General features: G+C 48.8%; 2 protein-coding genes across 2 annotated transcripts; both read left to right on the top strand.

The window, feature by feature from the left end:
* The first annotated feature begins 12519 nt into the window (after positions 1-12519).
* On the top strand, positions 12520-13602 carry LOC141034918 (uncharacterized). Its single transcript, XM_073506332.1, has one exon. The coding sequence runs from the start codon at positions 12520-12522 to the stop codon at positions 13600-13602; it is 1083 nt and encodes a 360-aa protein (XP_073362433.1).
* An 8209-nt stretch (positions 13603-21811) lies between these two features.
* Positions 21812-22894, top strand: LOC120972041 (uncharacterized). The gene has a single exon (XM_040397948.3). It carries the CDS (start codon positions 21812-21814, stop codon positions 22892-22894), a length of 1083 nt encoding a protein of 360 aa, XP_040253882.1.
* Positions 22895-25638: the final 2744 nt, after the last annotated feature.

Below are 25638 nucleotides of genomic sequence, written 5' to 3'. Positions count from 1 at the left end.
CACAGATCTGGATATCCACATCTGGCGCCAGCACATACTCGTATGACATCGCGAGTGGCGCGTGGAGCAAACTAGGCAACTGGGCACTGCCGTTGAGAGGTCGCGCCGAGTACATCCCTGAGCACAACTGTGAGACCCAAAATTTTTATTTTGGGTTTATCAAAATCTTTTATTTGATTTGAGGAGGGTATTTAAACTTTCTTCTAAAGAACTCTCCCTCTCAAAAAAAAACTTTCTTTTATGACAAATGTTTTGTTTGGTTTCATCCTATACTTGATTGTTGGTCTTGGAGGTTTTTCATCTCATGTTGGCTCAAATGTTTTTCATTTGGAAAAAATATATTTGAAAATCTTTTAAATAGCCCTATGGCATTTGGAGTGATCTTTTCCCCTTTCAAAAAAATCCCTCTTGCCATGACCCAAGTGGAAACCACCTCCCATAAGCCATCTCCCATCTTGTGTCAAGATATACTTCAAATCCAGCAAGTTGAACCTCCCCATAATTTCTCTTCCATTTATTTCTTATCAAAAATAATTTCTGCCCTCTACTTTGGCTCTTGGAGATTTACAAAGGAGCTACCATTTCTACTTTGAGTTTGGCCTCCAAACAAATTTCCCTAGTTAGTCCTTAGAGCCCTCAACCAAGATCCATGAAGATCCACTGGCCTCCAGTTCAAATATTTCAAATTGTGCTTGCTGCAAGTTTGGACCATGTTTGCCAAATTTGATGAAATTCAATTGTTTTCTCGTCCTAAAAATCTGACAAAATTCAGGCAACCTCTGGATGCATTGAGAGGTCACCTCACCAAGTCCCAGCTCCAGAATTTTTTTTCTTCATGCCAAATCATTTCGTCGAACACCTGATGGACACTGTTGCTGCCAATGTTCAGAGTTCAGATAAACAGTTTCAGAAAGCACTGTCGTTTTCTTTAGAGCTCGTTCTCGATCTCGCCAGTACCACGGTGGCGCCTTGCTCCCTGTTCCCTCCTTGTTATCCCTGCGCCGCACGATCGCCTGGAAGTTTGCGGGCATCGGCGACGAGCAGGAGGAGGCGCGCCACCCCGTGAGCGACGGCAGCAGCGGCTTTGCGGCTGCCAGAGAGAGGCGCAGTGTTGGACGGCGCCGTCTAGCGCCGCCCAAGCCACCGGAGGCCGCTGCGTGGCAACCCACTCACCCGTGCACGCTGCCATCCGTCGTCGTGAACTGCTAGGCGCGGAGCGCGCTCTCTGCCGCCGCCGTGCCCGTACGGCCGCCCTGTCGAGGATCTGCGCATTACGCCAAGCCCGACCAAGGTTTAGCGGGGGAACGGCACCAGTGATCCTCCCTGATGGTGCCTAGCCACTTAAACTCCCTGCCCAACCCATGCCTCGCCGTAATCGCTCGCCGGAGCTACCCCGTTCACGGCCACCCCCTCGGATCGCCTATAAAAGGGCGCCCCGAGCTCGAACTCGAACCCACACCACCTCTGCACTCCACCAATACCACGCCAAGCCACTGGAAGAGCCCCGAGGGAGCCTTCTTCCCCAACTCCGGCCGCCTCGACCCGCCACGGGATCCAGCGCGATTCACTCCCGTGCGTGCACCCCTACCCCTCAGCTCTTGCCAGTAGCTTCCTAATGCATCCACTCTTCTGACCCGCGCTTCAATTTGGAGTTTGCAGCGCCCACCGGAGTACTCCACCATCGCCCGAACCACCGTCCGCCGGACAAAGTGTCGCCGTTGACGTGGTGCTCTCCGACGTCCAAGTCCACCACCCACCGACGCGGAAGAATACCCTGAACCTCTTGGTACCCTCCGATCTCCCTGCCTCGCCGTGGTTCGACGCCGGCGACCACCGCAGCCTTCGGGCGCCGGCGAGCTCCTTTGGAGCTTTAAACCTGACGGGTGGGACCCCCCCGTCAGCCTCTCTTCTTTCCCCCCCTCGAACCGTTTTCTAATGGCGCCTTCGGGCAAATGCGTTTTCTCCTTGGGCTGGCGCATTTCATACTGAACCGTTTTCTGTTTTCTCAAACAAGCCCCTGGATCTTTTCTGTTTCATCACAGATTGGTCCTTGGACTAAAATCCTTATATCTTTTTAATAAAAGGTGCTTTTTGATTGATTCTTTTTCTGTCAGTCTTGTATTTGTGCCTAGTTTTTTATAGTATTTATTTGGAAATTTTTTGGAACAATTTTTATGCACGCTAAGATGTTCACGTTAGTATACGATTTCGTTATGCCGTAGGTTCCGGAGGAGGTGACGGAGCCACGAACTTCGCCGAGCTAGAGTCCGACTTCTCCGAACCAGGCAAGCAATGTTTGAACCTTTGATATGATAGGTGTTTTGCATGTTTGCTTGAATGGTTTGTGCATGGCATATGAGCATCGGTGAGTATTACGTTGCATGCAAGGCAACGGACCGTGTGTTTTCGAAGTTACCGTGATCTTTGATGAGAGATGACCTGATCATGTGGTGACATGAAAGGTAGTAAGATGGTATTGTTGTAGCATGCCAGTCTTACGTCATCCGATAAACTCCGACGTTAACGTGGACTGAGTCACGTTACCGTTCTTCCCCTTTCGTGCTGCGACATGTTTTCTGCAAAGAATACGGTTTAGTAAGTTGTTAACCTCTTTCCGTGTACACACCAAACAGAGGGGCCGGGATGAGGGTTCCATGGCCCTGGATTAAAGCCAGTCATCCGGTCAGGGGGCATGGGTGTTTCCGGTTGGGACCGAGAAGGGGGCACCCCTTAGAGCGCGCGTATATAAATTTGATCCCATGCTACGCGAGGTTGTAGCCTCCCCGTCTCAAAGTTTTTCTTGAACGTTGCCGAGGGTGATTCCTGGCATCGGAATGTTGAATGGGTGTGTACTGGTTAGATGTGTTTCTCCTAAAACACCGTAAACGGAACTAGTCCCTGTGACTACTGAAATCCGTTGGTTGTGGTTAAAGTACAAACTCTGCAGAGTCAAATCCTTCCGAGTCATCGTGTCCATGGTCACGGACCATGGCTAGTATATCCATATCTATGACAGTCCCCGTGGTAAATCCCCGGTGAACAAGCTTGAGTGGTATACCCGTTTGAATTGTTATTCCTGTGGATGGACTAACCTTTTGTTTATCTCGTACTTAAATATTCCCTTGAAATGAATTAAATTCATGAGCTACTGAATTATTAAGTTGTGAAATATAAGCCCTTTATGTGATGTCGCTCAGACGTCCGACTGTGGCATTCTTGTCATTTACTTTTAAATATGGGCCCTTTATGTGATGTCGCTCAGACGTCCGACTGTGGCATTCTTTTCATTTACTTTTAAATATAAGCCCTTTATGTGATGTCGCTCAGACGTCCGACTGTGGCATTCTTGTCATTTACTTTTAAATATAAGCCCTTTATGTGATGTCGCTCAGACGTCCGACTGTGGCACGCTCGTTATTTACTTTTGATATAAGCCCTTTCTGTGATGTCGCTCAGACGTCCGACTGTGGCACGCACTGTCATTTATTTTCCATTATAAGCCCTTTATGTGGTGTCGCCTTGACGCTCGACTGCGGCATTATTATTTCATTTGTATCCTTTCGAGGAGTCATTCAGACACTCGATTGGCCTTCAGCATTACTTTGGGATTTCGGGAGGACTACCGCCCGACTTCCCTTTTATTTCCCATGCATTGCCATCTCGTTGTTTGAGTGCGCTCTATTAATCTGTTCATATGCATCATGTTTACATTTGTTATATCTTATGTCCGAACTGTCTTGCGAGTACTTTCATAGTACTCACCTGGCTTGTTGATTTGGCCAGATGTTGACGAAGGCGATCTCATGGATGAAGAGTTTGATAGTGAGTCCGACGCCTAGAGGAATCCCAGGCAGTCCCGTGCGATCCTGGATATTGGTCACTTGTTTTACATACGCTTCCGCCACCCACAATAAGTATCCTCGAGCCTCACTCCGACGCTCGAAGAGCTGTTAGATTCAGGAGTCATGTCACCCACTTCACTGTGATATATCCACCACCGCGTTTATTGTGAGTCAGTAGTATGCCACCCTATCCGCCTTTATGTGTAATATTGACGCGTTTGTAATAAATTGTTGAGCAGTCCCCGCTCAACCTTGTATTATATTTAGTACTCCTGGTTTTTGTTCTGTGATCAAGAATTTGTCTACCAGTGAGAAGGATTCTTCTCTACTGGTCTGTAAAAGGGATCGGTTTCTCAATAAATATTTTTATTGGAAAATCCGGTCGTGACAAGCTTGGTATCAGAGCCAGGCTGACTGTAGGAAGCCACTAGGTGCGATCGCTAATCGGTTATTAGCATCTTTAGTGCTTTTTCAGCATTTTGCAAATGTAGCTATTTTCTGTTGGTCATCATAAATTTATGATATGACTACTCAGAATTTTTGCCTACGTTTGTAGATGGCTGGCAGCAACTGCGAGACTCGGGTGTTCACTAATGTGCCCGAGGGGTTTGTCAAACTCCTCGTCTCCATCACCAAGCTCGCGATCGAGCCAGCTACTCGTCCGGAGTTCACGCTTTACCAGCACAAGCTCAGCGACGACGTGTCTATGCACCAGGCCGTGGTGCAATTCCAGGGAGGACGTTCTGCGTCTCGCCACTTCCGTTTTGTGGGAAGGGCCATGCCTACGGAGAGGCATGCCATGCAGATGGCTGCCCGTGAGGCGATAGCTCGCCTTCGGGACATTCTTCCTTCGATGAAGACTCGTCGCTACCGCTACCTCCCATGCCATGTGCCATATACTTGTCACTATGCATTCGCCTGCCATAGGGGAGAGCGAGATGAAGCTATCGAGATGCTTGTTGAGTATCTCAAAGCTCTGAAGGAAGATTTCGACAACCTCGTGGACGATCTTGTGGCTGCCCGCATGGACTTAGTTCGGGGCGGTTCTGCCAGCAGGAAGGAGCTTCTCCACATGGCACCGCCACTGACGTACGTCTCGTCCTCAGCGTCCTATTCACCTGCCATTTTGGCCACTGCTCGCCGTCTGCCTACCACTGAGGAGTTCGACCGGGTCATTGCTCCTACTCGAGTCAGAGCTGCACCGCCTGCCGCACCCGCACTACCGCCTGTCGCACCCGCGCCATCACCTCAGTGCAGTGCTACGCGCCTGGAGCCTCTTAGGGAGGAGGTGGAGGTTGAGTCTCCTGCACCGTTGGGCCTTACCCTCGGCAAGGGGAAGGATATCTTCACCATCTCCGACTGAGTGCGCCTAGTCGCCGCGCGATGTGTCTGCATGTATGATATGTTTCATATGTACGTTAGTTCGTAGTATTTGTGTGCGCTTCATGTAGGATCCCGGAGTAGTGTGCTAGCCTTAATAACATGTCAGGAGTGTGTACGCACGTCCTGAGTGATGTATCGTATGTTTGCGTATCGCGTGTAAGATATGTGCTAAGCAGTCCTTCTCCGTGCGAAATCGTTTATGCTCTTGAAAAATCTTGAGGTCTTTCAAAGTTTTCGTCTTTGCAAAATTTTCCTTGTGCCACACAGTTCTTCTCATAAATTTTTCAAAATAATACCCCCAGAGTGGAAAATGTCTCGTCTGTGGACTCGTTCCATGCCAAATCCAACAGAAGAAGTTTATGGAACACAGACAAGCAACAACTTCACTCAGGGACAGTCTAGTCAACAGGACAGTGAGGCAGCCTTATCTCAAGTATGCCGCCTTTTCGAACAAAGCCAACAGCAACACCAAGAGATGATGAATCATGTCATCAATATGGGAAATCACCGTGAGCCATACCAACCACACTCCAAGTTGTCTGAACTGCAGAAGACACGCCCTCCAATGTTTGCTCACACTGATAGGCCGCTTGAAGCCGATGATTGGCTTCGTGACATCGAAAGAAAGTTGATTATTGCTCAATGTTCTGACCATGAGAAGGTGCTTTATGCACCCCACTACCTTACTGGAGCAGCTGCAGCATGGTGGGAGAACTTCCTACACATGCACCCCAGTGAACATAACATCACCTGGGAAGAGTTTAAGGAAGGCTTTCGTGGGGCACACATTCCCAGGAGCATCATAAAAATCAAGAAAAGAGAATTTGATGACCTCAAGCAGAGAGGCATGTCAGTGACGGAATACAACAGTGAGTTTACCCAGCTATCTCGTTATTCCTACGATGAACATATGACTGAGAACAAAAGGATGGAAAAGTTTTTGGACGGCCTGGCACCGGCACTAAAATGCCAACTGGTCGTACACACTTTCACGGATTTCAAAACTCTAGTTGACAAGGCCATTACTTTGGAGAATGAGCGCCACAGTCTGGAGGATATTCGTAAGCGAAAGAGGGACAAGACGACTCTTGCTCGCAACAACCGAAGCAAGACTGATGTTCAGAGGATTGAAGCGAGAAAATCCACGCCTACTGCTCCTAGGCCAACCAGACAGTTTCATTCAAGGGACAAGGACTTTACATACCGTCCAGGGGTCACTTGTTATGCTTGTGGTGAAGAAGGGCACTATGCCAAACAGTGCCCAAAGCCAAGGAACTCGGCCCCCAAGCCGAACAATGGTGGGAATAATCCAGCCCCCAAGCGCAACAATTTCAATTCCAACAACAACCACACGAAGGGTCACCTGAACCATGTGACCAGGGAAGAAGCGCAGAATGCCCCAGACATCGTGCTCGGTACGTTCCCTGTCAACACAGTACCTGCCACGGTTTTGTTTGATTCTGGAGCTTCTCACTCATTCATTTCGAAGAGTTTTGTTTTGCAACATGGTTTACCGATACTTCCTTTGGAAAAATCTATGATCATCAAGTCCCCCGGAAATAAGCATATCACTCAGAGTTACTTCCAAGGAGTGATTATTGAATTCGAAGGACTAAAGTTTTAGGCTAATCTCATCGTGTTGGAAAATAAAGGACTGGATGTCATCCTAGGGATGGACTGGTTGACCACCAACAAAGGATTTATTGATTGTTTCAACCGGACTGTAATCCTCACTCATCATCACGGCAAGACAATAAAAGTTACAGCTCAAGAGAGACCACGGTCATGGCAACCAAAGTTGAACAAAGTAGACCTTTCAGAATTGAGAAAAGTTCCAGTGGTGTGCGAGTTTCCAAACGTACTTCCTGAAGAACTACCAGGCATGCCACCAGACCGAGAGATAGAGTTCAGCATTGAACTAGCACCTGGCACCACTCCCATCTATAAGAAGCCTTATAGAATGGCATCCTCAGAGTTGGTAGAATTGAAAAAGCAAATAAAGGAATTACTGGACAAAGGATTTATTCGAGCCAGCTCCCCACCATGGGGTTCGCCAGTATTATTCGCCAAGAAAAAGGATGGGACACTGAGATTGTGTATAGACTATCGAGCTCTCAATATGGTCACCATCAAAAACAAATATCCGATGCCATAGATAAATGATTTGTTTGACCAGCTCGCACAAGCCAAGGTGTTCTCAAAAATTGATTTGAGATCGGGATATCATCAATTGAAAGTACGGACAGAAGATATCCCTAAGACAGCATTCACCTCCAGGTACGGATTATATGAGTTCACAGTAATGCCGTTTGGACTGACGAACGCCCCCGCATATTTCGTCCACCTCATGAACAAAGTGTTTATGAAATTTATGGACAAATTTGTTGTGGTGTTCATTGATGATATTCTGGTATACTCAAGGACACCAGAAGAGCATGCTGAACATCTCAGAATTGTTTTGGGAGAATTAAGGAAACATCAATTATACGCCAAATTTAGCAAGTGTGAATTTTGGCTAAGACAAGTTGGTTTCCTAGGCCATATATTGACCCAAGAAGGCGTGGCCGTAGACCCAGAAAAAGTCAAAGCCATACTTGACTAGAAACCACCAGCCAACGTGACAGATGTGCGGAGTTTCCTGGGAATGGCCGGATATTACAGAAGATTTATTGAAGGATTCTCCACTATGGCAAAACCAATGACACAGTTGCTCAAGAAAGACAAGAAGTTTGTATGGACGGAAGCGTGCGAGAAAAGCTTCCAAGAACTCAAGAAGAAACTAACAACAGCACCAGTTTTGATCGTGCCAGACATACACAAGAGTTTTGAAGTGTATTGTGACGCATCGCGGAAGGGTCTCGGGTGCGTGCTGATGCAGGATGGCAAAGTTGTCGCGTATGCTTCCAGGCAACCACGGAAGCATGAGCAAAATTATCCAACTCATGACTTGGAGCTAGCAGCAGTCATCCATGCACTCAAGGAATGGAGGCACTTTCTGTTGGGAAATCGTTGTGAAATATATACGGACCATAAGAGCCTTAAATATATTTTCACCCAACCAGAGCTAAATTTACGCCAACGACGCTGGTTGGAATTGGTCAAGGATTATGATGTCGGCATTCACTACCATCCAGGGAAAGCAAATGTAGTGGCAGATGCTCTTAGTTGGAACCCCAGCCCGGGCAACGACAGTCCACAGAACTTGAGGCCTGAGTTTCAGCAGGAGTTCGCTAGACTCAACATGGTGTTAGTCTCTGAGGGCAATGTATCAAATCTGGAGATACGACCCACCCTAATGGAACAAATTAAGAAGGCTCAACATGGACATCCCAGCATCGAAGGTATAAAGAGGAAGATGAGCCTTGGTAAGGCTTCAGAGTTCGTCACAGACAATGAAGGAATATTATGGTACGGGCACAGACTTTGCGTACCAAACATTGAGGAACTCAAGCATCAAATCCTAACCGAAAGCCACACCGCCCCATATTCGATCCACCCTGGAGGAACCAAAATGTACAAAGACATTCATGAAAGATTTTGGTGGCACGGTATGAAAAGAGACATAGCCGCATTTATTGCTTGTTGCGATTCTTGTCAGCGCATTAAGGCCGAGCATCAAAAGCCAGCAGGGCTACTCCAGCCAAACAGGATACCTGAGTGGAAATGGGATGAAATTGGAATGGACTTCATCGTCGGACTACCTCGATCGCAACGCGGAAATGATGACATATGGGTCATCACAGATAGGCTAACCAAGGTAGCACATTTCATTCTCGTGAAGACGACCTACTCCACTCAAAGGCTTGCTAAGCTTTACCTCTCCCGTATAGTTTGTTTGCATGGAGTCCCAAAGACTATAATATCCGACCGAGGCACTCAATTTGTCTCTAAATTCTGGGATCACTTACAACAAGCTCCGGGCACCCTCCACACCGGCCTGCCTGCTAGCTACGCCCAAGACTGGTGCTGGTATTCCCTCCAGCCATCGCCTATCTTTGCCAACGACGACGACGGGGTGGATCGATCTAGCTGCCGCGATGCCCCAATGCCCTTTGAAATCAGTGCCTACGCCGTGGTTGATGATTCACAGATCTGGTATCCACATCTGGCGCCGGCACATTTTCGTATGACATCGCGAGTGGCGCGTGGAGCAAACTAGGCAACTGCGCACTGCCGTTCAGAGGTCGCGCCGAGTACATCCCTGAGCACAACCTCTGGTTTGGCTTCACACCCGACGATTTGCAGCTCTGCACATCGGACCTCACTGCCTCGTGTGAGTTGAGGCCGCCCGTGCTGCAGGATGTGTGGACAGATGTGAACAGGCCAGAAGATTGGACCCTGACAGACGCCAGCATTGTGCCGCTCGGCTCCGGTCAAAACCTCCTCGCCGTGGACCAAATCGGCAGGAGCTTCTTGTACAACCACGACTCGCGCTTGCTCCGCACTGGGATGCACAAGCCCATTATCGACCCCATCTCCGTTGCCGTGGGCGACAGCCTATACGTCATGAGCGGCAACCCTGGCCGGCTACCCGATCGGGACTGCTTCCAGGCTCTCCTCCACACCCGCCTGCCTGCTAGCTACGCCCAAGACTGGTGCTGGTATTCCCTCCAGCCACCGCCTTTCTTTGCCGACGACGACGACGGGGTGGATCGATCCAGCTGCCGCGATGCCCCAATGCTCTTTGAAATCAGCGCCTACGCCGTGGTTGACGATTCACAGATCTGGATATCCACATCTGGCGCCGGCACATACTCGTATGACATCGCAAGTGGTGCGTGGAGCAAACTAGGCAACTGGTCACTGCCGTTCAGAGGTCGCGCCGAGTACATCCCTGAGCACAACCTCTGGTTTGGCTTCACACCCGACGATTTGCAGCTCTGCACATCGGACCTCACTGCCTCGTGTGAGTTGAGGCCGCCCGTGCTGCAGGATGTGTGGACAGACGTGAACAGGTAGAAGATTTGACCCTGACAGACGCCAGCATTGTGCCGCTCGCCTCCGGTCAAGTCTGCGTTGCCAGGTTCTTTCTTACCTGCCCAGAGGAGAGCATTGAGGATGTGTATGGCTATGCCCTTGAGAAAACAGAGAATTTTGCTGTTCTCGAGGGCGTCAAATTGTTAAGGCTGGGTGGGCTCAGCTCCGGATGGTTAAGCACAAGTCGGAGCGTTACGTATTCGGCCGTGACCTTGTCATACCGCATTGATATATTGTAGTACTTCATCTATGCCAAGTGAGCTCTCTTAGATCAACCGGTGTAGTCTAGTCCCGCGCGGCTGGCTTTATGGCGTCGATGGAATCAATGCATGGAAAACGAAACAACGAAACGACGGCAGTCTGCACGTAGTAGTAGTGCCTCAAATCCAATCCAACCGAAACAATCAAAAGAAGCGATCTAAAGAAACCCTCTCCAACTACAGGCGCGTCCAAGCCAAGCGAATCAAAACAAGTCCGGCCGGGTCTTCCCTCTTCCGCCCAGCCGCACGTGCACCTTTTTCTTTTTCTTCGATTGATTTGATTTGAGGGAGTGCACGTACACCTCATACGTACGTACATGCGTGCTTACCCTCTTTTATTCTTCCTCTTTTTCTTTTTTATAACGCATCGTAGCTGCTTCAAACCTTCAACCGCATCACGTCAAAAAAAACCCTTCAACCGCATTACGTCAAAAAAAAAACTTCAACCGCATGCACATGCGTGCATGCATGCTGGACTAGGCACGTACACGCACACACAACTTTTACACGTGCACATTCGCAAAAATAAAAGACAGGACTTTTACACGTACACGTATGTACGTGCTTTTTTTCTTTTGCAATTCACCTAGCTAGACGCGACTGCGCGCACAACACTTTTCCACATCGTTCCTGTTAAAAAAAACTTTTGCACGTCCTTCCTGTAAAAAAAAGAACTTTTGCACGTCGTTCGTGCTCCTATCCGTCTATCTCCCTCGTACTACCTCCGGTCCTTTTTAGTATGCATACAAGTTTTGTCTGAAGTTGAAGTATCTCTGCTTTGACCAAACTTCTAGAAAAAAATTCAATATTCACAATGCCAAATCAATATTGGAAATGTACCTTTATATTATATATATATATATTCGTATTGTAGATGCTGATATTTTTTAACATAAATTTGGTCAAACTCTGCAATGTTTGACTCAACACAAATCTAATACACGTAGCAAAAAGGACCGGAGGGAGTACCAGTGACACACACACATGCGTCACTAGCTAGCTACGCACATGCGAATCAACTTATTGTATCCCCAACTCACATAGTTCAACTCCTAGACTTAACATTCACTAGTACAAAACAGCGCTTTCGTCACAGGGCAATATTCACATTAGTCCCGGTTTAGTCACGAACCGGGAATAATGTGAGCATTGGTCCCGGTTCGTGCGGCTAAGGCATTAGTCCCGGTTCACCTGGGCCCTTTAGTCCCGGTTGGTGCCACGAACCGGGACTAAAGGGTGCGATGCCCATTAGTACCGGTTGGTGGCACCAACCGGGACTAAAGGTTAGTCCTTTAGTCCCGGTTGGTGCCACCAACCGGGACTAAAGGATCATTTAGTCCCGGTTGGTGCCACCAACCGGTACTAATGGGCTTTGAGGCATTAGTACCGGTTCATGGCATGAACCGGTACTAAAGGGCCCATCAAACTCTACCCCCCGCCCCCCCGTGGACCGCCTTTTCAGTTTTAGAAAAAACAAAAGAAAATGATTGAAATGTCAAAAAAATAAAAAAAATAAGTTTCCCATGTGATTCGTGGTCTAGTTGTTGGGAAAATTAACAAATATGAATTTTGACTTTATTTGCAAAATCTTTCTGGAATTTCTTAAAATGGGCATAACTTTTGCATACGAACTCGGATGAAAAAGTTTTTTATATGAAAAATCATCTACTCGAAAAGTTACATACGAATTTAACCCACGGTAGAAGGCGTTACGGTAGGAATCGCACCGGATCTCCTCCCTCTTCAGTCTTCCTTGCGCAGCCACCAGTATAAAACAACGCTCCTCCCCAAGCATCCCCAATTCTTCGCCAACAAAATATCGATCCTGTTCTTGGCTGCGTGGTTGAGAGCTGATAGTCTCCATTCCAGTGTCGGGTTCAATTGGATCCCAACCCCACTCCTCAGGTACTCGGCGAATCTCTGATGATAATCTCCGTGTCTGTACTGTACATGGTTCTTTGATATTACCAAGAGAAGAAACGAGAATCATCATCACAAACATTCAACGAGTTCCTTGTTCTTTCTTCTGATTATCAGGAGGTCCGCCCGCCATCGCCATGGGCAGCCGGTTTGTGAATCTGTTGGCCATGAGCTGCAACGGCGGCCCCAGACACTTCAGCCTTCACTGCTTGAACCCGGCAAACTTATTTCGCCCAGCCCGGTCACGGCCAGCGGTTCGAGCAGTTCATCGACGGCCAGCGGACGCCCCGCTGCCTCCGCCGTCCCTGTCATTCGACTGGCCCTGCAGGAAGGGCGAACAGGCGTGGATGAATTTCATGGCTTTCGGCCCCGGCCGGGAAAACCTCCTCGCCGTGGACCAAATCGGCAGGAGCTTCTTGTACAACCACGACTCGCGCTTGCTCCGCACTGGGATGCCCAAGATGCGCAAGCCCATTATCGACCCCATCTCCGTTGCCGTGGGCGACAGCCTATACGTCATGAGCGGCAACCCTGGCCGGCTGCCCGATCGGGACTGCTTCCAGGCTCTCCTCCACACCCTCCTGCCTGCTAGCTACGCCCAAGACTGGTGCTGGTATTCCCTCGAGCCACCGCCTTTCTTTGCCGCCGACGACGACGGGGTGGATCGATCCAGCTGCCGTGATGCCCCAATGCCCTTTGAAATCAGCGCCTACGCCGTGGTTGACGATTCACAGATCTGGATATCCACATCTGGCGCCGGCACATACTCGTATGACATCGCGAGTGGTGCGTGTAGCAAACTAGGCAACTGGGCACTGCCGTTCAGAGGTCGCGCCGAGTACATCCCTGAGCACAACCTCTGGTTTGGCTTCACACCCGACGATTTGCAGCTCTGCACATCGGACCTCCCTGCATCGTGTGAGTTGAGGCCGCCCGTGCTGCAGGATGTGTGGACAGACGTGAACAGGCCAGAAGATTGGACCCTGACAGACGCCAGCATTGTGCCGCTCGCCTCCGGTCAAGTCTGCGTTGCCAGGTTCTTTCTTACCTGCTCAGAGGAGAGCATTGAGGATGTGTATGGCTATGCCCTTGAGAAAACAGAGAATTTTGCTGTTCTCGAGGGCGTCAAATTGTTAAAGGCTGGGTGGGCTCAGCTTCGGATGGTTAAGCACAAGTCGGAGCGTTACGTCTTCGGCCGTGACCCTGTCATACTGCTTTGATATTTTGTAGTACTTCATCTATGCCAAGTGAGCTCTCTTAGATCAACCGGTGTAGTCTAGTCCCGCGCGGCTGGCTTTATGGCGTCGATGGAATCAATGCATGGAAAACGAAACAACGAAACGAGGCCAGTCTGCACGTACTACCAGTGCCTAAAATCCAATCCAACCGAAACAATCAAAACAAGCGATCGAAAGAAACCCTCTCCAACTACAGGCGCGTCCAAGCCTAGCGAATCAAAACAAGTCCGGCCGGGTCTTCCCTCTTCCGCCTAGCCGCACGTGCACCTTTTTCTTTTTCTTCGATTGATTTGATTTGAGGGAGTGCACGTACACCTCATACGTATGTACGTGCGTGCTTACCCTCTTTTATTCTTCCTGTTTTTCTTTTTTATAACGCATCGTAGCTGCTTCAAACCTTCAACCGCATCACGTAAAAAAAACCTTCAACCGCATCACGTCAAAAAAAAACCTTCAACTGCATGCACATGCATGCATGCATGCCGGACTAGGCACGTACACGCACACACAACTTTTACACGTGCACATTCGCAAAAATAAAAGACAGGACTTTTACACGTACACGTATGTACGTGCTTTTTTCTCTTGCAATTCACCTAGCTAGACGCGACTGCGCGCACAACACTTTTGCACATCGTTCCTGTTAAAAAAAAACTTTTGCACGTCCTTCCTATTAAAAAAAGAACTTTTGCATGTCGTTCGTGCTCCTATCCGTCTATCTCCCTCGTACTACCTCCGGTCCTTTTTAGTATGCATACAAGTTTTGTCCGAAGTTGAAGTATCTCTGCTTTGACCAAACTTATAGAAAAAATTCAATATTCACAATGCCAAACAATATTGGAAATGTACCTTTATATTATATATATATATATTTTTTTCGTATTGTAGATGCTGATATTTTTTAACATAAATTTGGTCAAAATTTGCAATGTTTGACTCAATAAAAATCTAATACGCGAAGAAAAAAGGACCGGAGGGAGTACCAGTGACACACGCACATGCGTCACTAGCTAGTTACGCACATGCGAATCAACTTATTGTATCCCCAGCTCACATAGTTCAACTCCTAGACTTAACATTCACTAGTACAAAACAGGGCTTTCGTCACAGGGCAATATTCACATTAGTCCCGGTTCAGTCACGAACCGGGACTAATGTGAGCATTGGTCCCGGTTCGTGCGGCTAAGGCATTAGTCCCGGTTCACCTGCGCCCTTTAGTCCCGGTTGGTGCCACAAACCGGGACTAAAGGGTGCGATGCCCTTTAGTACCGGTTGGTGGCACCAACCGGGACTAAAGGTTAGTCCTTTAGTCCCGGTTGGTGCCACCAACCGGTACTAATGGGCTTTGAGGCATTAGTACCGGTTCATGGCACGAACCGGTACTAAAGGGCCCATCAAACTCTACCCCCCCTGTAGACCGCCTTTTCAGTTTTAGAAAAAACAAAAGAAAATGACGGAAGTGTCAAAAAAAAAATAAGTTTCCCATGTGATATGTGGTCTAGTTGTTGGGAAAATTAACAAATATGAATTTCGACTTTATTTGCAAAATCTCTTTGGAATTTCTTAAAATGGGCATAACTTTTGCATACGAACTCGGATGAAAAAGTTTTTTATATGAAAAATCATCTACTCGAAAAGTTACATACGAATTTAACCCACGGTAGAAGGCGTTAGGGTAGGAATCGCACCGGATCTCCTCCCACTTCAGTCTTCCTTGCGCCGCCACCAGTATAAAACAGCGCTCCTCCCCAAGCATCCCCAATTCTTCGCCATCAAAATATCGATCTTGTTCTTGGCTGCATGGTTGAGAGCTGATAGTGTCCATTCCAGAAATTGTCTGGTTTAATTGGATCCCAACCCCACTCCTCAGGTACTCGGCGAATCTCTGATGATAATCTCCGTGTCTGTACTTTACATGGTTCTTTGATATTACCAAGAGAAGAAACGAGAATCATCATCACAAACATTCAATGAGTTCCTTGTTCTTTCTTCTGATTATCAGGAGGTCCGCCCGCCATCGCCATGGGCAGCCGGATTGTGAATCTGTTGGCCATGAGCTGCAACGGCGGCCCCAGACACTTCAGCCTTCACTGCTTGAACCAGGCAAACTTATTTCGCCCAGCCCAGTCACGGCCAGCGGTTCGAGCAGTTCATCAACGGCCAGCGGACGCCCCGCTGCCTCCGCCGTCCCTGTCATTCGACTGGCCCTGCAGGAAGGGCGAACAGGCGTGGATGAATTTCATGGCTTTCGGCCCCGGCCGGGAAAACCTCCTCGCCGTGGACCAAATCGGCAGGAGCTTCTTGTACAACCACGACTCGTGCTTGCTCCGCACTGGGATGCCCAAGATGCACAAGCCCATTATCGACCCCATCTCCGTTGCCATGGGCGACAGCCTATACGTCATGAGCGGCAACCATGGCCGGCTGCCCGATCGGGACTACTTCCAGGCTCTCCTCCACACCCGCCTGTCTGCTAGCAACGCCCAAGACTGGTGCTGGTATTCCCTCCAGCCACCGCCTTTCTTTGCCGCCGCCGACGACGGGGTGGATCGATCCAGCTACCGCGATGCCCCAATGCCCTTTGAAATCAGTGCCTACGCCGTGGTTGACGATTCACAGATCTGGATATCCACATCTGGCGCCGCCACATACTCGTATGACATCGCGAGTGGCGCATGGAGCAAACTAGGCAACTGGGCACTGCCGTTCAGAGGTCGCGCCGAGTACATCCCTCAGCACAACCTCTGGTTTGGCTTCACACCCGATGATTTGCAGCTCTGCACATCGGACCTCACTGCCTCGTGTGAGTTGAGGCCGCCCGTGCTGCAGGATGTGTGGACAGACGTGAAAAGGCCAGAAGATTGGACCCTGACAGACGCCAGCATTGTGCCGCTCGGCTCCGGTCAAGTCTGCGTTGCCAGATTCTTTCTTTCCTGCCTAGAGGAGAGCATTGAGGATTTGTATGGCTATGCCCTTGAGAAAACAGGGAATTTTGCTGTTCTCGAGGGCATCAAATTGTTAAAGGCTGGGTGGGCTCAGCTTCGGATGGTTAAGCACAAGTCGGAGCGTTACGTCTTCGGCCTTGACCTTGTCATACCGCTTTGATATTTTGTAGTACTTCATCTATGCCAAGTGAGCTCTCTTAGATCAACCGGTGTAGTCTAGTCCCGCGCGGCTGGCTTTATGGCGTCGATGGAATCAATGCATGGAAAACGAAACAACGAAACAAGGGCGGTCTGCACGTACTACCAGCGCCTCAAATCCAATCCAACCGAAACAATCAAAAGAAGCGATCGAAAGAAACCCTCTCCAACTACAGGCGCGTCCAAGCCAAGCGAATCAAAACAAGTCCGGCCGGGTCTTCCCTCTTCCGCCCAGCCGCACGTGCACCTTTTTCTTTTTCTTCGATTGATTTGATTTGAGGGAGTGCACGTACACCTCATACGTACGTACGTGCATGCTTACCCTCTTTTATTCTTCCTGTTTTTCTTTTTTATAACGCATCGTAGCTGCTTCAAACCTTCAACCGCATCACGTCAAAAAAAAACCTTCAACCGCATCACGTCAAAAAAAAAACCTTCAACCGCATGCACATGCATGCATGCATGCCGGACTAGGCACGTACACGCACACACAACTTTTACACGTGCACATTCGCAAAAATAAAAGACAGGACTTTTACACGTACACGTATGTACGTGCTTTTTTTCTTTTGCAATTCACCTAGCTAGACGCGACTGCGCGCACAACACTTTTGCACATCGTTCCTGTTAAAAAAAAACTTTTGCACGTCCTTCCTGTAAAAAAAAAGAACTTTTGCACGTCGTTCGTGCTCCTATCCGTCTATCTCCCTCGTACTACCTCCGGTCCTTTTTAGTATGCATACAAGTTTTGTCCGAAGTTGAAGTATCTCTGCTTTGACCAAACTTATAGAAAAAAATTCAATATTCACAATGCCAAATAAATATTGGAAATGTACCTTTATATTATATATATATATATTTTTCGTATTGTAGATGCTGATATTTTTTAACATAAATTTGGTCAAACTTTGCAATGTTTGACTCAACACAAATCTAATACGCGAAGCAAAAAGGACCGGAGGGAGTACCTGTGACACACGCACATGTGTCACTAGCTAGCTACGCACATGCGAATCAACTTATTGTATCCCCAGCTCACATAGTTCAACTCTTAGACTTAACATTCACTAGTACAAAACAGCGCTTTCGTCACAGGGCAATATTCACATTAGTCCCGGTTGAGTCACGAACCGGGACAAATGTGAGCATTGGTCCCGGTTCGTGCGGCTAAGGCATTAGTCCCGGTTCACCTGGGCCCTTTAGTCCCGGTTGGTGCCACGAACCGGGACTAAAGGGTGCGATGCCCATTAGTACCGGTTGGTGGCACCAACCGGTACTAATGGGCTTTGAGGCATTAGTACCGGTTCATGGCACGAACCGGTACTAAAGGGCCCATCAAACTCTACCCCCCCATGTGGACCGCCTTATCAGTTTTAGAAAAAACAAAAGAAAATGATGGAAATGTCAAAAAAATAAAATAAAATAAGTTTCCCATGTGATATGTGGTCTAGTTGTTGGGAAAATTAACAAATATGAATTTCGACTTTATTTGCAAAATCTCTTTGGAATTTCTTAAAATGGGCATAACTTTTGCATACGAACTCGGATGAAAAAGTTTTTTATATGAAAAATCATCTACTCGAAAAGTTACATACGAATTTAACCCACGGTAGAAGGCGTTAGGGTAGGAATCGCACCAGATCTCCTCCCTCTTCAGTCTTCCTTGCGTCGCCACCAGTATAAAACAGCGCTCCTCCCCAAGCATCCCCAATTCTTCGCCAACAAAATATCGATCTTGTTCTTGGCTGCGTGGTTGAGAGCTGATAGTCTCCATTCCAGAAATTGTCGGGTTCAATTGGATCCCAACCCCACTCCTCAGGTACTCGACGAATCTCTGATGATAATCTCCGTGTCTGTACTGTACATGGTTCTTTGATATTACCAAGAGAAGAAACGAGAATCATCATCACAAACATTCAACGAGTTCCTTATTCTTTCTTCTGATTATCAGGAGGTCCGCCCGCCATCGCGATGGGCAGCCGGTTTGTGAATCTGTTGGCCATGAGCTGCAACGGCGGCCCCAGACACTTCAGCCTTCACTGCTTGAACCCGGCAAACTTATTTCGCCCAGCCCGCTCACGGCCAGCGGTTCGAGCAGTTCATCGACGGCCAGCGGGCGCCCCGCTGCCTCCGCCGTCCCTGTCATTTGACTGGCCCTGCAGGAAGGGCGAACAGGCGTGGATGAATTTCATGGCTTTCGGCCCCGGCCGGGAAAACCTCCTCGCCGTGGACCAAATCGGCAGGAGCTTCTTGTACAACCACGACTCGCGCTTGCTCCGCACTGGGATGCCCAAGATGCACAAGCCCATTATCGACCCCATCTCCGTTGCCATGGGCGACAGCCTATACGTCATGAGCGGCAACCATGGCCGGCTGCCCGATCGGGACTGCTTCCAGGCTCTCCTCCACACCCGCCTGCCTGCTAGCTACGCCCAAGACTGGTGCTGGTATTCCCTCCAGCCACCGCCTTTCTTTGCCGCCGGCGACGACGGGGTGGATCGATCCAGCTGCCGCGATGCCCCAATGCCCTTTGAAATCAGTGCCTACGCCGTGGTTGACGATTCACAGATCTGGATATCCACATCTGGCGCTGGCACATACTAGTATGACATCGCGAGTGGCGCGTGGATCAAACTAGGCAACTGGGCACTGCCGTTCAGAGGTCGCGCCGAGTACATCCCTGAGCACAACCTCTGGTTTGGCTTCACACCTGATGATTTGCAGCTCTGCACATCAGACCTCACTGCCTCGTGTGAGTTGAGGCCGCCCGTGCTGCAGGATGTGTGGACAGACGTGAACAGGCCAGAAGATTGGACCCTGACAGACGCCAGCATTGTGCCGCTCGGCTCCGGTCAAGTCTGCGTTGCCAGGTTCTTTCTTACCTGCCTAGAGGAGAGCATTGAGGACGTGTATGGCTATGCCCTTGAGAAAACAGAGAATTTTGCTGTTCTCGAGGGCGTCAAATTGTTAAAGGCTGGGTGGGCTCAGCTTCGGATGGTTAAGCACAAGTCGGAGCGTTACTTCTTCGGCCGTGACCTTGTCATACCGCTTTGATATTTTGTAGTACTTCATCTATGCCAAGTGAGCTCTCTTAGATCAATCGGTGTAGTCTAGTCCCGCGCGGCTGGCTTTATGGCGTCGATGGAATCAATGCATGGAAAACGAAACAACGAAACGAGGGCAGTCTGCACGTACTACCAGCGCCTCAAATCCAATCCAACCGAAACAATCAAAAGAAGAGATCGAAAGAAACAATCTTCAACTACAGGCGCGTCCAAGCCAAGCGAATCAAAACAAGCCCGGCCGGGTCTTCCCTCTTCCGCCCAGCCGCACGTGCACCTTTTTCTTTTTCTTCGATTGATTTGATTTGAGGGAGTGCACGTACACCTCATACGGACGTATGTGCATGCTTACCCTCTTTTATTCTTCCTGTTTTTCTTTTTTATAACGCATCGTAGCTGCTTCAAACCTTCAACCGCATCACGTCAAAAAAAAAACCCTCAACCGCATCACGTCAAAAAAAAAACCTTCAACCGCATGCACATGCATGCATGCATGCCGGACTAGGCACGTACACGCACACACAACTTTTACACGTGCACATTCGCAAAAATAAAAGACAGGACTTGTACACGTACACGTATGTACGTGCTTTTTTTCTTTTGCAATTCACCTAGCTAGACACGACTGCGCGCACAACACTTTTCCACATCGTTCCTGTTAAAAAAAAACTTTTGCACGTCCTTCCTGTAAAAAAAAGAACTTTTGCACGTCGTTCGTGCTCCTATCCGTCTATCTCCCTCGTACTACCTCCGGTCCTTTTTAGTATGCATACAAGTTTTGTCTGAAGTTGAAGTATCTCTGCTTTGACCAAACTTATAGAAAAAAATTCAATATTCACAATGCCAAATCAATATTGGAAATGTACCTTTATATTATATATATATATATATTTCGTATTGTAGATGCTGATATTTTTTAAGATAAATTTGGTCAAACTTTGCAATGTTTGACTCAACACAAATCTAATACGCGAAGCAAAAAGGACCGGAGGGAGTACCTGTGACACACGCACATGCGTCCCTAGCTAGCTACGCACATGCGAATCAACTTATTGTATCCCCAGCTCACATAGTTCAACTCTTAGACTTAACATTCGCTAGTACAAAACAGGGCTTTCGTCACAGGGCAATATTCACATTAGTCCCGGTTCAGTCACGAACCGGGACTAGTGTGAGCATTGGTCCCGGTTCGTGCGGCTAAGGCATTAGTCCCGGTTCACCTGGGCCCTTTAGTCCCGGTTGGTGCCACGAACCGGGACTAAAGGGTGCGATGCCCATTAGTACCGGTTGGTGGCACCAACCGGTACTAATGGGCTTTGAGGCATTAGTACTGGTTCATGGCACGAACCGGTACTAAAGGGCCCATCAAACTCTACCCCCCCATGTGGACCGCCTTTTCAGTTTTAGAAAAAACAAAAGAAAATGATGGAAATGTCAAAAAAATAAAATAAAATAAGTTTCCCATGTGATATGTGGTCTAGTTGTTGGGAAAATTAACAAATATGAATTTCGACTTTATTTGCAAAATCTCTCTGGAATTTCTTATAGCATACGAACTCGGATGAAAAAGTTTTTTATATGAAAAATCATCTACTCGAAAAGTTACATACGAATTTAACCCACGGTAGAAGGCGTTAGGGTAGGAATCGCACCGGATCTCCTCCCTCTTCAGTCTTCCTTGCGCCGCCACCAGTATAAAACAGCGCTCCTCCCCAAGCATCCCCAATTCTTCGCCAACAAAATATCGATCTTATTCTTGGCTGCGTGGTTGAGAGCTGATAGTCTCCATTCCAGAACTTGTCGGGTTCAATTGGATCCCAACCCGCCTCCTCAGGTACTCGGCGAATCTCTGATGATAATCTCCGTGTGTGTACTGTACATGGTTCTTTGATATTACCAAGAGAAGAAACGAGAATCATCATCACAAACATTCAACGAGTTCCTTGTTCTTTCTTCTGATTATTAGGAAGTCCGCCCGCCATCGCCATGGGCAGCCGGTTTGTGAATCTGTTGGCCATGAGCTGCAACGGCGGCCCCAGACACTTCAGCCTTCACTGCTTGAACCCGGCAAACTTATTTCGCCCAGCCCGGTCACGGCCAGCGGTTCGAGCAGTTCATCGACGGCCAGCGGATGCCCCGCTGCCTCCGCCGTCCCTGTCATTCGACTGGCCCTGCAGGAAGGGCGAACAGGCGTGGATGAATTTCATGGCTTTTGGCCCCGGCCGGGAAAACCTCCTCGCCGTGGACCAAATCGGCAGGAGCTTCTTGTACAACAACGACTCGCGCTTGCTCCGCACTGGGATGCCCAAGATGTGCAAGCCCATTATCGACCCCATCTCCGTTGCCGTGGGCGACAGCCTATACGTCATGAGCGGCAACCCTGGCCGGCTGCCCGATCGGGACTGCTTCCAGGCTCTCCTCCACACTCGCCTGCCTGCTAGCTACGCCCAAGACTCGTGCTGGTATTCCCTCCAGCCACCGCCTTTCTTTGCCGATGACGACGACGGGGTGGATCGATCCAGCTGCCGCGATGCCCCAATGCCCTTTGAAATCAGTGCCTACGCCGTGGTTGACGATTCACAGATCTGGATATCCACATCTGGCGCCGGCACATACTCGTATGACATCGCGAGTGGCGCGTGGAGCAAACTAGGCAACTGGGCACTGCCGTTCAGAGGTCGCGCCGAGTACATCCCTGAGCACAACCTCTGGTTTGGCTTCACACCCGACGATTTGCAGCTCTGCACATTGGACCTCACTGCCTCGTGTGAGTTGAGGCCGCCCGTGCTGCAGGATGTGTGGACAGATGTGAACAGGCCAGAAGATTGGACCCATACAGACGCCAGCATGGTGCCGCTCGGCTCCGGTCAAGTCTGCGTTGCCAGGTTCTTTCTTACCTGCCCAGAGGAGAGCATTGAGGATGTGTATGGCTATGCCCTTGAGAAAACGGAGAATTTTGCTGTTCTCGAGGGCGTCATATTCTTAAAGGCTGGGTGGGCTCAGCTCCGGATGGTTAAGCACAAGTCGGAGCGTTACGTCTTCGGCCGTGACCTTGTCATACCGCTTTGATATTTTGTAGTACTTCATCTATGCCAAGTGAGCTCTCTTAGATCAAATGGTGTAGTCTAGTCCCGCGCGGCTGGCTTTATGGCGTCGATGGAATCAATGCATGGAAAACGAAACAACGAAACGAGGGCAGTCTGCACGTACTACCGGCGCCTCAAATCCAATCCAACCGAAACAATCAAAAGAAGCGATCGAAAGAAACCCTCTCCAACTACAGGCGCGTCCAAGCCAAGCGAATCAAAACAAGTCCGGCCGGGTCTTCCCTCTTCCGCCCAGCCGCACGTGCACCTTTTTCTTTTTCTTTGATTGATTTGATTTGAGGGAGTGCACGTACACCTCATACGTACGTACGTGCGTGCTTACCCTCTTTTATTCTTCCTGTTTTTCTTTTTTATAACGCATCGTAGCTGCTTCAAACCTTCAACCGCATCACGTCAAAAAAAACCTTCAACCGCATCACGTAAAAAAAAAACCTTCAACCACATGCACATGCATGCATGCATGCCGAACTAGGCACGTACACGCACACACAACTTTTACACGTGCACATTCGCATTAATAAAAGACAGGACTTTTACACGTACACGTATGTACATGCTTTTTTCTGTTGCAATTCACCTAGCTACACGCGACTGCGCGCACAACACTTTTCCACATCGTTCCTGTTAAAAAATCTTTTGCACGTCCTTCCTGTTAAAAAAAAGAACTTTTGCACGTCGTTCGTGCTCCTATCCGTCTATCTCCCTCGTACTACCTCCGTTCCTTTTTAGTATGCATACAAGTTTTGTCCGAAGTTGAAGTATCTCTGCTTTGACCAAACTTATAGAAAAAAATTCAATATTCACAATGCCAAATCAATATTGGAAATGTACCTTTATATTATATATATATATATTTCGTATTGTAGATGCTGATATTTTTTAACATAAATATGGTCAAACTTTGCATTGTTTGACTCAACACAAATCTAATACGCGTAGCAAAAAGGACCGGAGGGAGTACCAGTGACACACGCACATGCGTCACTAGCTAGCTACGCACATGCGAGTCAACTTATTGTATCCCCAGCTAACATAGTTCAACTCCTAGACTTAACATTCACTAGTACAAAACAGGGCCTTCGTCACAGGGCAATATTCACATTAGTCCCGGTTCAGTCATGAACTGGGACTAATGTGAGCATTGGTCCCGGTTCGTGCGGCTAACGCATTAGTCCCGGTTCACCTGGGCCCTTTAGTCCCGGTTGGTGCCACGAACCGGGACTAAAGGGTGCGATGCCCATTAGTACCGGTTGGTGGCACCAACCGGTACTAATGGGCTTTGAGGCATTAGTACCGGTTCATGGCACGAACCGGTACTAAAGGGCCCATCAAACTCTAGCCCCCCCCTGTGGACCGCCTTTTCAGTTTTAGAAAAAACAAAAGAAAATGATGGAAATGTCAAATGAAATAAAATAAAATAAGTTTCCCATGTGATATATGGTCTAGTTGTTGGGAAAATTAACAAATATGAATTTCGACTTTATTTGCAAAATCTATCTGGAATTTCTTAAAATGGGCATAACTTTTGCATACGAACTCGGATGAAATAGTTTTTTATATGAAAAATCATCTACTCGAAAAGTTACATACGAATTTAACCCACAGTAGAAGGCGTTAGGGTAGGAATCGCACCGGATATCCTCCCTCTTCAGTCTTCCTTGCGCCGCCACCAGTATAAAACAACGCTCCTCCCCAAGCATCCCCAATTCTTCGCCAACAAAATATCGATCTTGTTCTTGGCTGCGTGGTTGAGAGCTGATAGTCTCCATTCCAGAAATTGTCGGGTTCAATTGGATCCCAGCCCCACTCCTCAGGTACTCGGCGAATCTCTGATGATAATCTCCGTGTCTATACTGTACATGGTTCTTTGATATTACCAGGAGAAGAAACGAGAATCATCATCACAAACATTCAACGAGTTCCTTGTTCTTTCTTCTGATTATCAGGAGGTCCGCCCGCCATCGCCATGGGCAACCGGTTTGTTAATCTGTTGGCCATGAGCTGCAACGGCGGCCCTAGACACTTCAGCCTTCAGTGCTTGAACCCGACAAACTTATTTCGCCCAGCCCGGTCACGGCCAGCGGTTCGAGCAGTTCATCGACGGCCAGCGGACGCCCCGCTGCCTCCGCCGTCCCTGTCATTCGACTGGCCCTGCGGGAAGGGCGAACAGGCGTGGATGAATTTCATGGCTTTCGGCCCCGGCCGGGAAAACCTCCTCGCCGTGGACCAAATCGGCAGGAGCTTCTTGTACAACCACGACTCGCGCTTGCTCCGCACTGGGATTCCCAAGATGCGCAAGCCCATTGTCGACCCCATCTCCGTTGCCATGGGCGACAGCCTATACGTCATGAGCGGCAACCCTTGCCGGCTGCCCGATCGGGACTGCTTCCAGGCTCTCCTCCACACCCGCCTGCCTGCTAGCTACGCCCAAGACTGGTGCTGGTATTCCCTCTAGCCACCGCCTTTCTTTGCCGCCGACGATGACGGGGTGGATCGATCCAGCTGCCGTGATGCCCCAATGCCCTTTGAAATCAGTGCCTACGCCGTGGTTGACGATTCACAGATCTGGATATCCACATCTGGCGCTGGCACATACTCGTATGACATCGCGAGTGGCGCGTGGAGCAAACTAGGCAACTGGGCACTGCCGTTCAGAGGTCGCGCCGAGTACATCCCTGAGCACAACCTCTGGTTTGGCTTCACACC

This window comes from Aegilops tauschii, chromosome 1 (assembly GCF_002575655.3).
Source record: "Aegilops tauschii subsp. strangulata cultivar AL8/78 chromosome 1, Aet v6.0, whole genome shotgun sequence".
Classification (NCBI taxonomy): Eukaryota; Viridiplantae; Streptophyta; class Magnoliopsida; order Poales; family Poaceae; genus Aegilops; species Aegilops tauschii.
This window is presented reverse-complemented; position numbering and strand designations above follow the sequence as displayed.

Excerpts from the sequence above, each read along its gene's own strand:
- LOC141034918 (XM_073506332.1), top strand. The coding sequence starts at position 12,520 with ATGGGCAGCCGGTTTGTGAATCTGTTGGCCATGAGCTGCAACGGCGGC.
- LOC120972041 (XM_040397948.3), top strand. The coding sequence starts at position 21,812 with ATGGGCAGCCGGTTTGTGAATCTGTTGGCCATGAGCTGCAACGGCGGC.